Genomic DNA, 19,554 nt, shown 5'->3' on the forward strand with positions numbered 1-19,554 from the left:
ATTAAATGTCCGACAAGAAGAAAATGTTCAGTCATCAAAGGATCATCATATTAAATACAGTAGTAGACTGTAGACACATGCATTTTCTGTAAAGCTGCTTTGAAACAATGTGTATTTTGCAAAGAGCTATGCAAATACATTTGAGTTGAATTATATTTATGTCTGTATTTTCTCTGTCTTTTAGTGTTTTCATTAATATTGTGCTGGTGATGATGATAAGGATGAAGATGATTTGTTTATCATCATCATCCTCAGTTAAAGTATATATATATAGAGAGAGAGAGAGAGAGAGAGAGAGAGATGAACTGTCTGAACTCTCCTACACTCTGTCCAAGAAGCAAAAAGGCAGCATGTGCTGAACCTTCATGACCCCTTTGAAATAATAATACATAAATTATATATCCATGCTACACACACACACATATATATTTATATACATACATACACACACACACACTAACTACCCTGCAAAAAGCCACTAGAATTTTCACCAACACAAAATGTTTTTAATCCAGTTATTTCTATATTTTGCTGTAGTGTGTCAGTAGGAAATATCAGTTTATGTTTCCAAACATTATCTTTGCCATTAATTGTAATATTCCAGTGAGATTTTTGTCAGTGCTACACACAGAGATCTGATCTCAGCATCATCCAATATGTCTGGAATAACACAAAGAATCTGAAATAAATAAATGAAAAAAGATCGACTAATTCCAGAAGGACTTCGGTAACCTCCCCAAGACACTTGAAGAAAACAATCCTTTGTGTTTAAAACAAGGTGCAGGTGGTTTTGCAGGAGTTTCTTTTGGATTGGATACTTTTCCACAGTTCTTCTGGATTTAGTCTTTTTCTTCTTCGGATTCTGTCATTCCACCCAGTGAAAATACTAGTGGCCAAAGACTTTTGCACAGTAGTGTGTGTGTGTATGCATATATATCCCTATTCAAATGTATTTAAAATAAGTCTGGAAGTAACATTTCCATAATATTTCCAGGTTTTCCTTGACTTGTACATGGTTTTCTTAAATATTTGACAATAAGAAAAATACGATTCAAAGTACTGAACTCATTTATTTAATCAACCATAAAATATACAGGAATCTCTGGTTGTGAGTAGGGGGCAGCAGTGGTATTCGACCCCTCCGTAAAAAGGACAGGAAAGCCAACAGATACCCGCTGACCCCCTCTCAGCCGGGAAGCTGTACTGAACAGATTTCCAGTTTCAATCATTCCAGAATCAAAGCTTAAAAAGAGACAAACACAGGTTTCTGACAAGCCATCACAGAAGGATCGAGTGGTTTCATTAGCTAAATCAAAGCGAGCATACCTGCCCAAAACAAATCATGTTAATAAGAGCCAGAAAAAATATAATATATATATATATATATATTTATATTCATATATCAACACACAAAGAGATCAAATGCTGTTCTACCATTGGTTTACACAGTGTTCCTCATTCTGGAGCAAAGCATGCTGGGAGCCGTTTGCCTCATCATTTTCAGTGCTTCTCACAGACGTAGTGTTGAGCTTCTTGTGCATCGTAGATTTGTTCTTTCAAGCTGCCCCTTCTCTCCATACAGTAATTCATGAAGGCACAAAATGATGATGAAATATGGAAAGTAAAAATAAATACCATAGATAAAAAGAATAATTTATCCTAAAACTGAAGATGGAGACAGTCAGCGGTTTAACTTCACTCATGCTTGTGGCCAAAAGCATAACAATGCTGATGTTCATGTCCTCAATTTTGCCCTTGGTTTTTTTTAAACTAATGAAACGCTGATTTTTTTTTATCCCCCTCAGAGGGACAGAGAATTTGACCGATATTAAAATCGTATTTTAAAAATAAATCACCCCCCCCCCCCCCACACAAGTTGTAAATGATCGATTCAGAAGTGCACACTGACTTGAAACCGTTGAAAGCATCACAAATATCCCAGTCCTTCACCAGGGACTGATTCAAACCCTCCCTCGAGATCTGAATCTCAAACCCTAGTTGCACTACGACAGTGTCAAACTGCTTGTGCAAAAAGTTGGTCCCAGGCTGTCCATTCTTGTCTTTTATTGCCGTGTCTGGAGGTCCGCCCACTTATCCGTCATATTTGTGTAGGGCATGATGTGCTGGCAGAAGTTGAGCTGATGGATAAGGGGGCTGGGAGGGCCAGCCTGCTGTGCCTCATACATGTGTGTGTGTATTTGTGTGTGTTGTGTGTAGAGACTCTTAAGGCTCTGTAGAGTGGCCGGTCGCTGGGTAATTAAGACAAGATGTGCGCCTCTCCTTTCCTCCTCCTCAGTAAGTCTCTGAGTCAGAGTCATTTAGCTCGTCATCCTTGTAGAAGCCGTCGTGGCGACTGATGCTGTTGAAACTGCAATAGGAGCTGTGTTCGGAGCGGAGCATGGGCAGACTGTCGAACGTGACACTTTTGGAGGGGCTGGTGTAGTGATTGATGGCACTGAACGTGAGGCTGGGTACCGCACCTCCACCGGGAGACACTGGCATCATGGTGGCCAGGATTAACGCCAGGCAATCTGCCACATCTTTGTTAGGAGCACAAGCAAGGGCCGGAGTGTAGCCTTTAAGAGAAATGAGAGGAGACCCGTCAGGCCGGTTTTACAATTGGGGACAATACAAGCATGTTGCAGTAATAGAAAAATGGATACTGATAAAATTATCATTTTCAAAAATAACCTAAACAGAAGACAAAAATAATATAATATCTATAAAGACATTACAAATTGGGAGATCAAAGTTTTTTTGTTTTTTTTTCTTGGCTGTATGTAACATCACTTTTTTTCACTTGATCATTCTGATATACTGATTTGATGATCAAGAAACAACAAAATAGTTGTGCTACGTATTTATAGCATATATAAAGCCACACTCACATACATTTTGTGCATCTCCAACCCTATTTTAAGGTCATAAATCATCAGCATTTACCATTTTCATCCACGGCTAGCACACTGGCACCCTTAGCTAGTAGTTCTTGGACAACCACAGTCAAGCCATTCCTGGCTGCAACATGCAGGGGCCTGGAACATGACAACTTCATATTAGGCTTATGTTTTATTATATTCTTTTTAAATCAGTGTAAGTGCATTATGTGTGACCATACGTTTGTAAAGCTGCATTGGTGGAGTTGATGAGGTTTCTGTCAGTGATCTTCTCCAAGATCAGCAAGGCACTGGTTTCATGACCCTACAGAGATCAAATGAAAGTCAATACAGTGACCGTAATAGATATTAGAACATCACACAATCTATACTACATCCTTACATATTATGAAGAATTAAGACATGAGAGAACAGCGTGTTTCTTACCTTACTGCAAGCCAGATGGAGAGCAGTGTTTTTGTTGGCATCCTGTAGCGTGAGATCTGCTTTTGCACTGCTCACCAACACCTCTGCCAACCACAGACAGACATCATGACACATCAAAAAACAAACACAAACTCAGTTAACTGTGAACCTCAGAAACATGAGAGGTTTGAGTGTCAAAGTCCTACCGACTGCATTGGTCTGGCCGTTCTCAGCAGCCATCATGAGTGGGGTTTTGCCTCCAGCATCCACACAGTTCACCTGTGCGTTCTGACCCAGCAAGAGCTGCAGACACTCCACATGATCCGTGAACGCTGCAGCATGAAGAGGAGTCCTGTTACAGAGAGGAAAATTGTTCAAATGGGACCACAAACAAAGTCAGGGTTAAAACTTTTATTTTATTTTTTATTTTTTTACAATGATTATTTATTATTTGTTACCATAAGCATAATGTGTCATAGGTATCATATAGAATAGTTTTGGTTGAATTTCCAACAGAAAAAAAAGTCTTAAGTCAATTTGGTTTATTTGTATTATAACAGGCAAAAATACATTTGTAGGGTTCAAAATTATTATTATGAATTTTTTTATGAGAAAAATCATTACGACATTAAGTAAAGATCATGTTCCATATATATAATATACAAATATATCAAAACTTAATTATTGATTAGTAATATGCATTGCTAAGAACTTCATTTGGACAACTTCAAAGGAGATTTTTTTTTTTTTTTTTTTTTTTTGCACCATCAGATTCCAGATTTTCAAATAGTTGTATCTCGGCCAAATACTGTCATAACCTAAACCATAGATCAATGGAAAGCTTATTTATTCAGATGTATAAATCACAATTTGAAAAATTTACCCTTATGACTCGTTTTGTGGTCCAGGTCACACACACACACATCCAAATTATCATAGTATTTCTTAATATTTTTAATTGGCTTTTATTTTAATAAATTCAGTTTTTGTTTTTATTTGTAAGTATTTTTGTTATATCCTTTTTTTCAGTTTTAGTCATTTTAGAACTTTAATTTACTAAATTAAGTCTATCTAAAATGTCTTATTTCATTTCAGCTATAACTAAAAGGATTTTTAAAAGTTTTAGTTAACAGTAACAACACAGTGTTGTCCACCATTGAGATTACATTAAATACATGAAATGGTTTTAAAACTTAATTCATATTCAAAAAAAAAGAACAAACAAAAGGAGTCCTCACGAGCCCCATCAATCTTAACTGATGAAAGAATGAATATACAGAATAGGACCAGTACCTGTTTTTGGAATCAGTTGAATTGACGATGGCAGGGCTAAATGTGTCTATCAACATCTCAGCTGCTCCTTCATTGTCATTTATACTGAAGGTACGAAAAAATAAATAAAAACATCTTCAATATTTGGCCCTTTTAAACACACAAACACATACCAATCCAAACCAAATCCACTTACACAGCACAGTGAAGGGGACTAAAGGTGTTCCCTTCAGTCTTATGAAATAACTCCTGCTCCAGCAACACTTCAACACATGTGTCATGACCTGCAGAGACAATTTGGTATCACAACGGTTTATTTAGGAATCTTCTGGAGTCCTGCTCAAAGAAAACAAAAAAATAATAATAACTTTTTGTGATTGTACTTGTTGGAAATTCACCTTGTATGATCTAGTCAAAATAAATCAGACCTTTGCGATTTCAACAGAGATTTTAAAATGAGACTGCATGCCAATGAATCCTTTTCCAACAAGTCTCAACTATTTTTTTTCTCTCCATATTATTTAAAATAAATTAATAATTATATAGGAGTTGTCTCTCGGATTAATGCCATCTATAGGTTTCAGAACAACATGCTTTCATGAACTGTTTTAACATTTTGCAGGGTTCCCACCCTTTCTGACCAATGACTTGTCCAGTCGATTGAGAGAGAAGAGATTCTGTTTGTATTCCAACTAATATTGCTTAAAATAAGATTATAATAAATTATGCTGATCAGTTAATAAAAGTCCCTAAAAAAACCTTCAATTTGAACATAGCTCAAGAGGTTTCGCCTTCCTGAGCCTTCAAGCAGATTATAACCAGACAGAAAATGTTAAGTTTGCTTTACATTACATTGAACTATAGAGATTTATGACTTTTTTTTTTTAATCCCTGATATTTCAATGAGAGTGGGCACCCTGCAGAGATCAGATTGGTGTGAGCAGGGCTTTAAACAGGTAGGGTGTATCAATCTGTGATTGGCAAGTGTGTTTATTCACCGTTATAACAGGCCCAGTGCAGGGGTGTGTAGCCTTGGTGGTCAGTGATGACAGGAATGGTCTCTACTGACTGGGCAGCATGCAGAAGGCCCCCCAGAACCCCAACGTGGCCACAGGCGGCCGCAAGGTGCACTGGAGAGCGCCCCCTACAGTCCCGTACCATGAAACTGGCACTGTGCTGCAGCAGAGCCTCCACACACTCCTCATGGCCTGTTACCGCCTGGATGGAACAACACACACATCCATGAGCCACTCTTAAAAGCACTAGCACAGGTGAGAGCCAGTGCCAGTAGAAATCCTCTAAGTGCCAAAGGAAATCAGTCATGTTTTACCCCTCTGTGCAGAGCAGTGCGGCCTCGCTTGTCTTTGGCATCCACATTGGCTCCTTTATTAAGAAGGGAGTAAACACAGTCTATGTGTCCACCCAGCACTGACAGCATCAGAGGCGTCCTGGGAAACACGTATATAAATAAGACTCCACAATCTCTAATCTCCATGATCTTCTATAAGGAGAAACTGGAAAATAGTCTTATGTACTTACTGGCCAATCCCATCCTGAATGTCCACTGCACTCTGCAGGTCAGCATTTCCGATAAGCAAACGGAGACATTCAGAGTGACCATTTGTGGCTGCGAGAGATATGAACAGTAAAACATTCTGGCATTAGGATTAAACAGATATACATATCCACTAGAATGAGAAATCTGCCGATAATATCAACTTTGTGCCTGTTTAGCTGAATATGAACAGAAGTGTTAGCTCTGCCTTGTGTCAAGAATCCATGATCAGTTATAGTTTGTTTATATATATATATATATATATATATATATATATATATATATATATATATAAATAACTGTTGACGTGTTTTCTGGCGCACCCAATAACAAAGATAAGACGTCAGCAGCATCGTACGTCAACAGTCACAGGAGTCACACTCACAACCCGGAAGAGGAAACAATGCTGAATAAAGTAGTCTTTTTTTTTTTTTGGGACCAAAATGTATTTTCGATGCTTCAACAAATTCTAAATGCCCCTCTGATGTCACATGGACTACTTTGATGATGTTTTATTACCTTTCTGGACATGGACAGTATACCGCACACACAGCTTCAATGGAGGGACTGAGAGCTCTCGGACTAAATCTAAAATATCTTAAACTGTGTTCCCAAGATGAACGAAGGTCTTACGGGTTTGGAACGACATGAGGGTGAGTCATCAAAGACATAATTTTAATATTTGGGTGAACTAACTCTTTAACCAATAAAAAGAAAATCAGATTTACAACAGATCGGTGTTTAGTAGAATTATGCAAATAACTGAACTTCACGTCATCTCATTATCTTTGTACATCGTACCAGCAGCATGGATGGGGGTGCGTTTGAGCGTGTAGTCCTTCACTAGGATGGACGCCCCCTGGTTGATGAGCACATCCACACATTCAACATGGCCTTTGAAGGCAGCCAGGTCCAGCGGCGTGTGTCCTTGCGCTGTTTTCACATCCAAATCCAGCAGAAATTGAACCAGTATCTCAAGAGCCTGGTGATGTCCATGATATGCCTGACGACATCCATTAAAACAACCGTTAAACATAATCTGAGAGGATCCCAAGCCAGAAAGTGTAAGAGAATTAAAAGGAGTCAAATAATGTTTCCCAGCATTTGGTGAACAAACAAGATGGAGACTGTACTCACAGCCAGGTGTAGAGGGCTCACAGGAGCACGTACATCAGAGTCGTTCAGTATGTCTGTCCCTGAGGTTTCCATTAACTTCAAAACAAGACACAACAGATCTATTTAGGTCTCATCACTCTGTGACAATAGAGGTTTATGCTGCGTGTGACAGCACTTACCACATCTAAAGGAGTTTCACTTGCAATCTGATGAGGAGGACAGAAATACAGTAAGCCAAAAATATTAAAAACATAGACCCAATCACATCATTACAAATCGTCTCACCAGCTCTAGACACAGACGGTGTCCATAAGCAGAGGCATAATGCACTGCATTGTAGCCCTGATTGTCTCGGATCCCTGGGTTAGCGTCATTCCTCAGCAAATATTCCAGGCACCTAGTTAGGAAATGAGAGAGACTAGTAAATGAACGTCATTTAACAAGTTACCCACACGGATCACTAGTATGCAAAACTGTAACTAACTTTCCATCTGCGTCAGCAGCAGCGGCGTAGTGGAGGGGGGTGCAGCCCCTCTTGTCAAGCTCATTGACGTTGGCTCCTGAACCCACCAAAGCAAACAGGCACTGGTAGTTGCAGTTTGCAGCTGCGTAGTGCAAAGGTGTCCTAAAAAAAGAGATTGTTTGCACAAGTCTCACAATCAAAACTATCATAGAGCCAAAAGCATAATGAATGGGAGTGTAAAGGTAAACTCACCTTCCAAAGCTGTCCTTCCTGTTGAAATCTGCCCCCGTGTTGAGGAGAAGATTCAGACAATTAAGGTTTCTGTGGTGGAAAACACATTTTGATTAGATGATGAAACACATGCTCAAACTTCTTGAACGAAACATTAAATTGGATTCACTAAGCTGGACGATGACAAACTTTTATACCATTTTCAAGAAAAGTTTCAATTTAATGATGTTGTGTTGCAACCATCGGTAAATATTTGATCTATATATCTAGATGTGTGCAAACTACTATTATTATTTTCAATAAATATTGTCATCACGTCACAGACCATAAAAATAATTTTACCCGCCAGCAGCAGCAGCATGTAAACAGGTCCTTCCAAAATCATCAGGGGTGTCTATATCAAAGCCTGGAAGACAGAGATATTCTCAGTTTATCTTCATAAGGAAAAGGGAACACTATTACACAGCAATAAATGATGTAATCCATGCACAAAAAGTGCACTTGCTGGCTATCTGAGCAGTGATACAGCTTACCCGATGACAGCAGCTTACGGCAGGAGTCCGAGAAGCCACTGAGAGCAGCCAAATGCAGTGGGAACATGCCATGAACACCCCTTCTAAAAGAAAGATCGAATGTTACAATCAGACAGACTGGAGCATCTCACTGTGTATGCATGTGGGATCAATTACAACATTCTTGGGTTTTCAAAGGGATTTGAATAATGAACTTCTCCCTAAATGCATAAATAAAACAAAGCTGTTATATTCAGTAATTAACAAGCACATGGGAATGAGAATTCTTACTTGGCTGTATCAGCTCCATTAATGATCAGTGTGTTGATGAGAAGCTCGTGTCCATATCGAGCTGCGATGTGCAGAGGAGTATTCCCGTTCTTATCTTCACAGTCTATCTCAGCACCTACACATACACGAAACAAACAAGACACTGTCAGATACTGCGGGGTTGCACATCAGTAATGGGAAATGTCAAAACTGAAGACTCACCATTTTGAATAATTGCCTGAGATCTTCCGAACCTCCCGTGGACTGCGGTCATATGTAGAGGGGTCTTACCATCCTTACTCTGCATAAAAAGCAATTATAAACAACCAATTAAAAGCTTCAATGGAGTTCAGTGGAGATTTTTACACATCATAAATGTACAGCAATAATAGAAGACCCACCTTGATATTGACATCAGCTCCATTTCCCACAAGCAGCTCAAGGCAGAGTGCTCCGTGCCGTGAGGCAGCCGTGAAGTGCAGGGGTGCGAAGCCCTTCTCATTAACCTGGTTCACGTTTGCACCACACTGGATCAGCTCGTTCACCACCACATCCTGACCATTGTAGCATGCCACATGCAGCGGCGTGTTCCCATACGCGTTTGACTCATTCATCTGTAAGCATGTCCACAATTCAAATGTTCAGACATTCACACCCAGTTAATTTCAAACCTGTGTCTAGTAGAATGTGTGATTGAAGTATTGTGGTGCAGCCCAATTAGTCATTGATGTTCTTGATTAGCACAGCAGACTACTTTTTTAGTTCTTTTGAAGTGGATCTCTAGATGAAAAGGTTGGCATGATGCCATCTGAACCATACTTGGACCCAACCACCCCCATAAACATAAGTACAAATGCCTGTGTAAAAGCAAACCACGTTAAGTGAAGCATTCCATTATGTTATTGTCAATCAAACTGACTGCCAATTTACTCATTTGCCAAACTGAAAATCTTGCTCACTGCCAAAATGCTTATTTTCACACTTCACACTCTGATCAATATAAACAGGTACATAACTGAAGCATCTTTGCAACATTGTTGCCATTAAATTACAAAAATACACACACAAAAAAACACCTTTTAATAAAATGCTGTAATTGAAAAAAGTAAAGAAACTGCTATTTATTTATTTTTGGCTTTTTGTTTTTCTGTGTGGCTGATGAGTACCAGATTATTTTATTTTGAAAGCATCAGGACTTTTATTTTGATAGCACTGGTGATGCCAGGCTATTTTAAATTAATATTGTGATAAATGTAAGCATCATCCATCAAAAAAATCTATATCGGTCAATTACTAATTAAAACATCTCTCTATTATTCACAAGCTGTAAATCAAGGAGAAATCATAACTAGAGGTCGACCGATATATCGGGCCGATATTTGTCATTTTTGTATATATCGGCATCAGACGGTATCCGTGTTTAGTAGTGCCGATTTAAAGTCAGGCACGTCGGCGGGCAGCTCCTTGTTATTGGTGCGATGGAAAGTGCTGCTGCTGCCTAATGTGAAGGATCCCAAGTCAAACCTTTTAGAAGATTCAACAACAGTCCTGGGAGATAAAGGTAGTCAGAGAATTTCACTCTGTAAATGGGGCGGAGATGTTGCAGCTCTCACGAACACTGCAGTGTGATTGAGGGCTACGTTACTGGCCTGCTCACAGACAGCACCGTGCTCAGAGAGACAGCTATCCTGAAGCTGCCCAGAACGGTGAATGACATTTGTCCGGAAGCATGATTTGATGCAGACAATAGCTGGCTTCTCACCTGAATTAAAAGGGTTTTAGTCTAAATAAAATGCTAGTAGCAGGACTGTAAAATGAATAGATGTGATTATGATCATTTGATAAAATCAAGAGAGATACATTTGAGATAATTTTACTTTGTTGACTGTTTCCTGTCAAGGAGTCCTCTGAATGCGCCTCTTTAAATGGTTTTGTGGTGGTCGTTGTTGTATTTTAAAACGCATTTGCAATGTTTTCAAATGATACTAGCATTAAAAATAAAACTATCAAAAACATAACTGTGATGCTTGTGGCTGTGCTGAGCAGTCAATGAAGTGCTTCTTTCAAATCAAACATTTTATGCAAGTATTATGACCAGTACTTTTTTGTTTAATCCTGTTCTGCAAAATATTCGATTTAGAATTTGTGGGTTCCGCGAGGCCTATTTGTTTAAAAAAATCCGGCATTTATAGTGCATTAGATCGAGACAGAGCATGAGTGTGTGCATACGAGGATGAGCGAGCGCGAGTCTGACCAGATGTATTTGGACATTATTGCTAACATCTCGTTCTGCACATTTCCAAATGTTTCCATGTTTGCAATGTATCTGAATGTTAACCTATAATATTAGATTTTTTTTAATGTAAACTAGATTGAAAAGATCATCCTCTTCACATGAGCAAAAACGTCCTTGGCATAACAGCAGAGTGGACCAGTATACTACGGTTTATTGAAACTGACCAGTGTAACCTTTTATATGTTTGGTTGACTGTACTTTATTTTAATAATGAACAGACTGCGATGCAAGTTTGAAATTAGAATGCACTTTAGATGTTCTGTGTCATTTATACCAAACACAAATGTTCCTGGTTGCTAGTGTGTTTGCAGCACTACTATTATGTATTTTTTATATATTTTTCAGTTTAATAGATTTTTATTTATACAATTTTATTTAAATGTATATTTAAGTTTACATTTATGTTCCAACAAACTTGAAAAAAATCTTCTTGATAAATGCTCTAAAACTTTTATGGAAATGATTGACTTATATAAAACAGATTATATATATATATATATATATTAGTGGTGGGCCATTATCTGCATTAACGTGAGACTCTTATTGGTCGATAAAAAAAATATAGCTGTTAATCTATTCTCGAGGTTGGGTTGGGAGCTGGGTCTATACTAAGCAAGCTATGATGACTTTCACCTTGATATTTTATATAACCGACTGGCTGAGGCCAGCCTAAAAAGATGCTCATGACAGTTGACGGGCCACTGCTGCGCATCGTCACGAAAGCTTATCTTCTTCACATGTTTTAAGCCTTACCGCTTGCCGATTTAAACATTAAAACATCCAAAAACAAAAAAGCTGAACAGAGCAGCTGGTTACTCGCGTGCTGTGTTCGGTGCGCACGAGAGAGAGAGCCGCGTATCACGGACAGCGACACTGAACCGAGCTATATATATATATATATATATATATATATCTGTTTTATATATTTAATACTTGGTCAGTCTATTGATTAGTTTGGTTAACTTTGGATACATTTTTTATTTTAATACTGTGCAGTGCACAAAATTAAGATTCGAGAGATGGTTCAAGTCAGTGCTCAATAAATGATGATAAGTTTAGAAATGTTGTGCATCCACTTATTATTAGTGTGACATTTTTGCATGCAAATGAAGGGGAAAACTTCAAAATATCAGTCCTAAAATTCGGCAGCACATATCGGCCGACCCTGACCTCTAAACATCGGCTATAGAAAAACCCATATCGGTCGATCTCTAATCATAACATTAGTTTCATGTAGGGTTAGGAATCGAAGATCTATTTCAATTCTGGAATCGGATACCTAAGGTCAGGAATCAGACACCAATTGTAAAATTAAAAATTTTGATTCTGCCTATTGATTCCAATGGAAGTCAATGGCAACCAACAACTGTTAACAGCAATCTATATAATACCTTCTTTTACGTTCAACATAAGAAAGCAACTCATACAGGTATGGAATAACATGAGGGTGAGTAAATGATGACAGAATTTTCATTTTTGGGTGGACTGTCCCTTTAAGAAAGTATGACAATGTGAACACTCACATCCACTCCACAGTCCAGCAGATACTTCACTACACTGATCATCCCGCTGGACGCTGCAGCGTGGAGTGGTGTGTAAGCTTTCTTATCCTTACATGTCACCTCAGCACCATGAGACACCAGCAGTTTCACCACCTCCATGTGTCCTGAGATAAAGAAAAGAGACGACTTGAGGATTTGAAAGGGTTTTGAATTTACAGATCCCACATATGGTTGTGAAAGAGGCTGGAAAACAAATAATCGCTCTGTCTCACCCATGTATGCTGCCCAGTGGATTGCCCTTCTGTCCTTCTTATCAAACGCATTTATATTTGCTCCCCTGGATAGCAGTAACCGCACCATCTGACATAAAACCATGCATACTTTTCACATGGAGGACATTAATAAAACAATACATTTGCAGTGTGCAAAAAAACCCCTGAATTTAAATAACGTTAAATATTTATCTCTCAATTTTACCTCAAGGTACTTTATGAATTCTGAACATAATTTCAATATCCCACACACATGCAAATGGATGTTCACTGACCTCCAGGTGGCCACTAAAGGCAGCGTGGTGTAGAGCTGTGCGTCCAGCCCTATCTGATACATTAACATTGCTAAGCAGTGGCACTAACGCCTCAGCACAGCGGACTGCCTTGTTAGCAGCGGCCACGTGTAGAGGAGTCTGCCAGTTCTTATCACGAGCGTTCACATCAGCAGAGTGCTTCAACAAAACCTGCACCGCCTCCTGCAACACACAAGGTCACATGAAGAGAACGATCAATTATCAGAAGATTACTTTTTAACTTTGTTCCCTTAATTTTTGGCTGCATACTTTCACAACTTCAACCAAGTCACAATTTGTCAATTAACAAGTATGAGCTCAAGTCAAAAATATTAGTGCCTGAAGTCTCAGAGACAGGGTTTTTGCAGATTAAGTATATTTAAGACCTTTTAAAGATTAGGAAAATCTAATTTATGGAATTAATTGAACACAATACATAAGGATCCAACAATGAGTTTCATTAGCAACAACCTCCAATCTTCATTACTATAAAATAGCTCTGCTCTCAACCACTAGAATATGGATATTACTTTACTGTACCTTCTATTCACACTGCAAAAATATTTGACGCGTATTCTCTTGTTTTAGGCATAAACTCACATAATTTTTCCAAGATGTGTGTGTTTTTTTTTTTTTTTTTTTTTTTACAGCTAAAGTAAATGTATCTTAATTTATTAGTATTGCAAAATTAAGGCTTTAATTTGTATAAAGGCATATTTAAGTCATTTTTTTAAATTCACAGAAACCCAACAAACCTAACAGGAACTTTTACATTACCGTTTTTCCGGACTATAAGTCGCACTTTTTTTCATAGTTTGGCTGGTCCTGCGACTTATAGTCAGGTGCGACTTATTTATCAAAATTAATTTGACATGAACCGAGAGAAATGAACCAAGAGACATGAACCAAGAGAAAACATTATCGTCTCCAGCCGCGAGAGGGCGCTCTATGCTGCTCAGTGCTCCTGTAGTCTACACTGAAGACAGAGCGCACTCTGTAGGCTGTAGACGGTAATGTTTTCTCTTGGTTCTTGGTTCTAAATAAATGCGACTTATAGTCCAGTGTGACTTGTATATGTTTTTTTCCTCATCATGACGTATTTTTGGACTGATGCGACTTATACTCAGGTGCGACTTATAGTACGAAAAATATGGTACTTATATAATTGGTTAATTGCTTTATGTATTCCTTTGCTTGTAGAGGTTTATTTATTTTTAAGTTTTCATTTATTTTATTACCGTTTACTCTGATAATTGCTAGATGCAATGTCTTATTAATTTATAGATTGTTTACTTATCGTTAGATTAAACTGTAGTTTACTTGAAAATGTGTATATGAATATTTAAAAAAATTTCAATAAAATAATTGTTTCAAAAGCATATCATTTTTTGCCGTGATGCCAGAATCTGTGTCAAGATTTTGGTATTCACTACTGATATTGTGGTTCTGTGACAATTCGGTTCTTCAAGAAGCAGACTTCAGGCAAAACCTTGAGAATCCAAGTGTGTGTCTCTGTGGCTTTACCTCGCTGCAGGATGCTACTGCGCGGTGCAGAGGAGTCAGCCATTTGTTGTCTTTGGCATTCACCCTAGCCCCTACATCACAAGCAAAACATGAATAACAGTAAAACAATACATCAAAGCCACATCTGAAGACACCTGGAATCAAAGCTTCAGAAAATTAGCTTCATTATGATGAATATTCACGCATTTACCCGATAAAACTAAGAGCTCAATAATCTCAGCATCTCCTAGGTAAGCAGCTGCATGCAGCGGAGTCCTTTTTTCATTGTCCTGGGGAAAAAAAAAAGTTTCTTTATTACTAAGAGAACCACTTCAAAATACAAGGTGGATAAATAAAAAATCCAGCCATGACAAAGTTTTTATTCTTTTTAATCTTACTTGTACATTCACATCCTCTTTCTTGAAAATGAGAGAGCGTACTTCATCCGGATCGACATTGAAAATCGCTTTTAGAAGGGCAGGCTGAAAGACAAAGACACACACACATCAGATCGCAAAACTGACAATGAGAAACATGGCCAAATCTGAACTGTGACACTGTCTCGGTGTCCTGAGAGGTGAACTTAAATGCAGAGTCTGATATAATGTTTGCCACAGCTGGGCAAAACATGGCTGAATCACTATCCCGTAGACTTCCGACAGCAAACAGAAGCAACAACACCTAGAGGTATTGTTGTCATGAGACTGCCTGGGTATTGCTTATATAAGTGCATCCTCAAGGGCCAGAGTGATTCAAAATAAAACCAACCTCTATATCCCCGTTTTGTCTTTGAGCTGCAGTGCGAATTGACACTCGACTCTTTAATCACTCATCATTTTTTTTTCCCTAACCGGGCCAAAGTGGCCAGAAGTAATTTATTTTCAAAGTGAGCTGGTGGTGAGCTCCAGCGTGCAGCGGAGCGTCTTGGATGGTGTGGGCATCAAGGAGAGTTAAAGTCAGGTCAACTTTATGGTGATGAGCTATACATGGTATGTATATGCTGTCACTTAGGCTATTGCTCTTAGAAAGAAAATCGTAATCAGTAAAAATCTGTATCGGCAGGTCACACTTAAAAGAAAATCAGAATTGGCCAAGAAAATTGCAACTGGTGTATCTCTATTCATTACCAACGTGGCAATTTTTACAATTTGGCTATGAGAGGAAACAGAAGTGAAATTCAGACATGTCTCTACCAGATCCACAGAGTAACAAATCAAAAAACAGAAATGTACTCAATTTTAGATTCTTTAAATCCTGAATTGAGGATAGCTCAGTTCTATTAGATCAGCATTTGAAAATTGTAACATTAATTTCAATATCACGATCAGATCCTTATTCCAATAAATGTGGCACATTTTTAACAGTTCAAGGAAGCTTACTTTTCAAGATTCTAAACTGTCAAATATTAAAACAAATTACCTTCATTATAAGTTAAATGGGCTGGTTTAAAACTAGAAGAGAGGAACCAGAGAGGAAGCTCAAAATAATAGATAACAAAATATGTTCATCATTAATTGAAGGATGGATGCAAAACATGCATCAGCATGGAGAGAGCAGATGGTGCAGACAGTGCAGATCTGCTCCAAACCGGCATGAGTCAGTGCTGGACACCACTGTTCCTCCCAGCAGTGAAGCTTGTGCTACTGGCTCAGCAAGGACACAGACAACTAAGTTCATGTTAATCAAATCAGCCATCTTTCACGAGCAAAAACAGTGCAAGATCCAACAGGTGACAGAGAAGCCAAATAAAACTATGAGTGCAACCCATTCAAAGAAAACCACTGACGAGTTCTCCTGTGCAGAGACCCATTTCCTCCAGATTATTCATGTTATCTCTATAGATATTCCATACTTTACCATCAGTTTTAAAAACAAATGTTTAGAACTATGCATCTTTTGCATCTCCTGCAGTACAGGCTTGCTGTGACTCATGGGAAGTATGTGCACTATGCCGAGTTACAGGAAGTGTTCAGTCACACATTCTTGAGTATTGTGAAATGGGATGCAGAAAATTCTGATAACCAAGCCAAGTGTTAATTTACCTCAGGATTCACACCACGGGCACGCACTACCCTTGAGAACAACAGAGTCCGCACGGCATTCAAAATTACATGAGCTATATACAGGTTTGGAGAAGTTTCGTAAATCTGACGTCACATTAGACAGCACACATTTTTAAAGCACAATAAGAAAAATGTAAGATTTTTTGTTTTATATGCATGCAGCTGAACTATTACTACTACTTCTAAAAAAAAAAAAAAAAAAAAAAAAAGGTCCACAGATTATTTAGAGTTCATCTACCCAGATCTTCGCTAGCTCAGCTAAACCAGTTAGTCTCAGTTCAGGTTATCAGATGAAGGCCAAGCTTACACTGAGAGTCGTGAGAACATAAGCAAACAATTGTGCTTGAAGAAAGCTTCACTTGAAAAGACTCCTCCAGTGGCTCTAAGCCGAGACAAGGCTCTATTTGTCACATGTGGCCTGCGCTCTACTGCATGCATACAGGGTTTAATCGTCCAATCAAGCGATGCGATCGTGTTCGGTCTCCTTTAACGAGCTCCTCTAGTTAATGCCATCCCCATGGTGATGAGCTCGTCTGTATCTCCTCGTCCTTCCTAACTGGAGACAACACACGCCAGGTGACGTAAATGTGTAAATGTACAAGCGTTAAGACAACATGATACAAGCTCTCCTACTTTTACTGCAAGTCAACGGAGAGAACAAGGAACTGGAAATGCCAAAGTCATGGGTCTGACATCCGGAGAACACCTGGAATACACTGCAAGTGCATAAGCAGGGCTCACAGAATAAAAAAAATGCCTGATGTCCTGGGGCTGGAGTGAATAACAGTCAGGACAGCTACTGTCACAAAATTTTATCATTTGCATGTTTTTACGTCTTACCCATTTAAGCCTTCAAGCTAATTTATCCCTTTTAATCACAAGACGATACCAAAGAAATCTCAGTTCAGCAATTGAGTTCTTTTCCATGTCTTATCACACCTGAATAGACGATTTGCTCTTATGTCAAATTTCGCATAGTTATGTCAAAATTCTCATATTGGCATTGTCTTCATAAACAGTAAGTTGTGTTTCAAGCTAACAATAACAGTTAGGAAAGAAACCAGAACTGCTGTATATACCTGATGTTAACTTTGTATTAGTAAGGCTAGTAGGTTTTGCTGTGGTACTGAAAACTATCATAACCTTATTCATTAGAATTTTTGTTTATTAGAATTTATTAGGTTACATGCGTTTAAAACAAAAACAAAAAGCATGTTTTTTTTTTTTTTTTTGTGGCAGAGACAGTAAAATTTTGACAGAGCAAGTAAAACTCTACACCACTGGCCTGACCGGATCAGTTCACCTGTAAAGTCACTCTATTCTTTAAACTCCCCTATGCTAGACAGATCTTATATAAAAGTTCACATACCATGTTAAGATTGACATATATCAACTGCCAAACCAAAATGGCAAACTGCCAAACCCCCGATTTTTATCAATATTTTATTAATGTTTTGGAGCTGCAAAGCATGACTGGATTTATACATCACTGATGGGCGACCATACACCTGTCGTGTCGGCTAACACAGACTGACATTAAAGTTATAATTTTATATGACTTCCAATCTATAAACAAAACTATTTTAATCAAAACCAATTCCGATATTTTCAAAGCCAGCAGTGGACAAAAAGATGTTAACCATCTAACCTCACGAGACCAACTGTTGCCCAAGCCCTAACACAAGTAAGCAGAAGACTTGTGCGATTTATTAATTACTTATAACAGTTACAGATGATTATTAAACTAACAGTGTACACTTCATCAGTCACAGCCCGTTATTCTAATATCGTGGCTCGCACACATTTAGCTTAGCAAGTATAAGCTAACGTTACATTCCTTCTGCGTGAGATGACAAATGCCTACAAATTACATTTCGCTCTGCTTTTTGCGTATAGCACAACATAGCACGTATTCGTCCACTGAAACGGCTTTAGTTAAATGACTTTGGATAGTTTAATTGTATGTGAGGTTGCTGGGTCGTTCACTGGCGTGTTAGCACTCGTTAGCTTAACTCGGCTAGCTGTTTCAGACATCACTCACCTGGTCTCTAATTTTGAGAACCACCATGTTTCGATGCTCTTCTTGGCTCTCATGCAGAACTAAACGGATATTATTCACCAACACCACTGGAATGCTGATGTTTTGATTTCGGTAAATCTAGCGTTTCCAGTAGGCCTGGGGTTTCCTACTTGCCACTGAAGAGAAGGGGAGAAAACTCCATAACATTACCGCCACTGCTACCGCGCAAAGAACTGGTACGATGATTGGCTAGACAGTGCTTGAGCGACAGTAAAAAGAACGACGATTGGTTAAAAGCCAGACGTTGGAGACGCTTGCTTGTGAACCGTGGAACGCTGTTGTGTGTGTGCGTAACAATTTTACAGTACGTTTCATATCAAGAAGAGCGTGTTTCTCTATTGCAAAGTGACTTCCACTTCACTTTTTACAATGTTGTTGAATACAACACGCATTACAATTAATTCACATCTAAAGTGACGGTTCATGGAGATTATATTAGGGTTACAAAGTTGTTTCTAACAGTTTCTATTTGTATTGGTCCTAGAAAATACTTTCATAAGATTCAAGTGCAGGGGTTTTAACACATTTTGATGCCAAGGACCCCAAATATGATGATTATACACTGCTAGAGACCCTCTTCCTGAAATATAATGCCAGCTCCATTTATATTTTGTGGGCAAGTTTGATTTTATAAAGACAAATTATTTTTCGAATTGACCAGCTATAACAAGGTCAATTTAAAATATGATCTAGAGATGTAGTGTACCCAAAAGCTTATGAATCCTCAAAGAAAACTCAAAACTTTGTTAACTTGTGCATCATATGATATAGCCTAATTGACAGCATATACAATACATGCCATGCCATAGTTCATTATCATATGA

At 38.4% G+C, this 19,554-nt stretch overlaps 1 protein-coding gene across 1 annotated transcript; it reads right to left on the reverse strand.

Annotated features, from left to right (window-relative positions):
* Positions 1–1,050: 1,050 nt before the first annotated feature.
* Positions 1,051–18,909, reverse strand: LOC113060184 (serine/threonine-protein phosphatase 6 regulatory ankyrin repeat subunit A). The gene is made up of 28 exons (XM_026229073.1): positions 18,692–18,909; positions 14,986–15,069; positions 14,799–14,877; positions 14,609–14,679; positions 13,067–13,267; positions 12,792–12,879; positions 12,541–12,683; positions 9,123–9,335; positions 8,944–9,022; positions 8,743–8,857; positions 8,473–8,555; positions 8,282–8,345; positions 7,961–8,029; positions 7,730–7,870; positions 7,531–7,642; positions 7,425–7,451; positions 7,267–7,341; positions 6,931–7,132; positions 6,114–6,201; positions 5,905–6,022; positions 5,573–5,792; positions 4,771–4,858; positions 4,596–4,679; positions 3,509–3,654; positions 3,324–3,406; positions 3,119–3,201; positions 2,944–3,035; positions 1,051–2,576 (listed from the first exon to the last, which is right to left on the reverse strand). The coding sequence occupies exons 1-28, from the start codon at positions 18,716–18,718 to the stop codon at positions 2,293–2,295; spliced, it is 3,159 nt and encodes a 1,052-aa protein (XP_026084858.1). The 5' UTR covers positions 18,719–18,909; the 3' UTR covers positions 1,051–2,292.
* Positions 18,910–19,554: the final 645 nt, after the last annotated feature.

Source organism: Carassius auratus, chromosome 41, assembly GCF_003368295.1.
Source record: "Carassius auratus strain Wakin chromosome 41, ASM336829v1, whole genome shotgun sequence".
Taxonomy (NCBI): Eukaryota; Metazoa; Chordata; class Actinopteri; order Cypriniformes; family Cyprinidae; genus Carassius; species Carassius auratus.

Coding starts and splice junctions, on each gene's coding strand:
- LOC113060184 (XM_026229073.1), bottom strand. CDS start 18,718: ATGGTGGTTCTCAAAATTAGAGACCAG. Junction 8,030..8,281: donor CATGCTGCTGCTGCTGGCGG/GTAAAATTATTT, acceptor TTTCCACCACAG/AAACCTTAATTGTCTGAATC. Junction 6,023..6,113: donor ATTCAGGATGGGATTGGCCA/GTAAGTACATAA, acceptor CGTGTTTCCCAG/GACGCCTCTGATGCTGTCAG.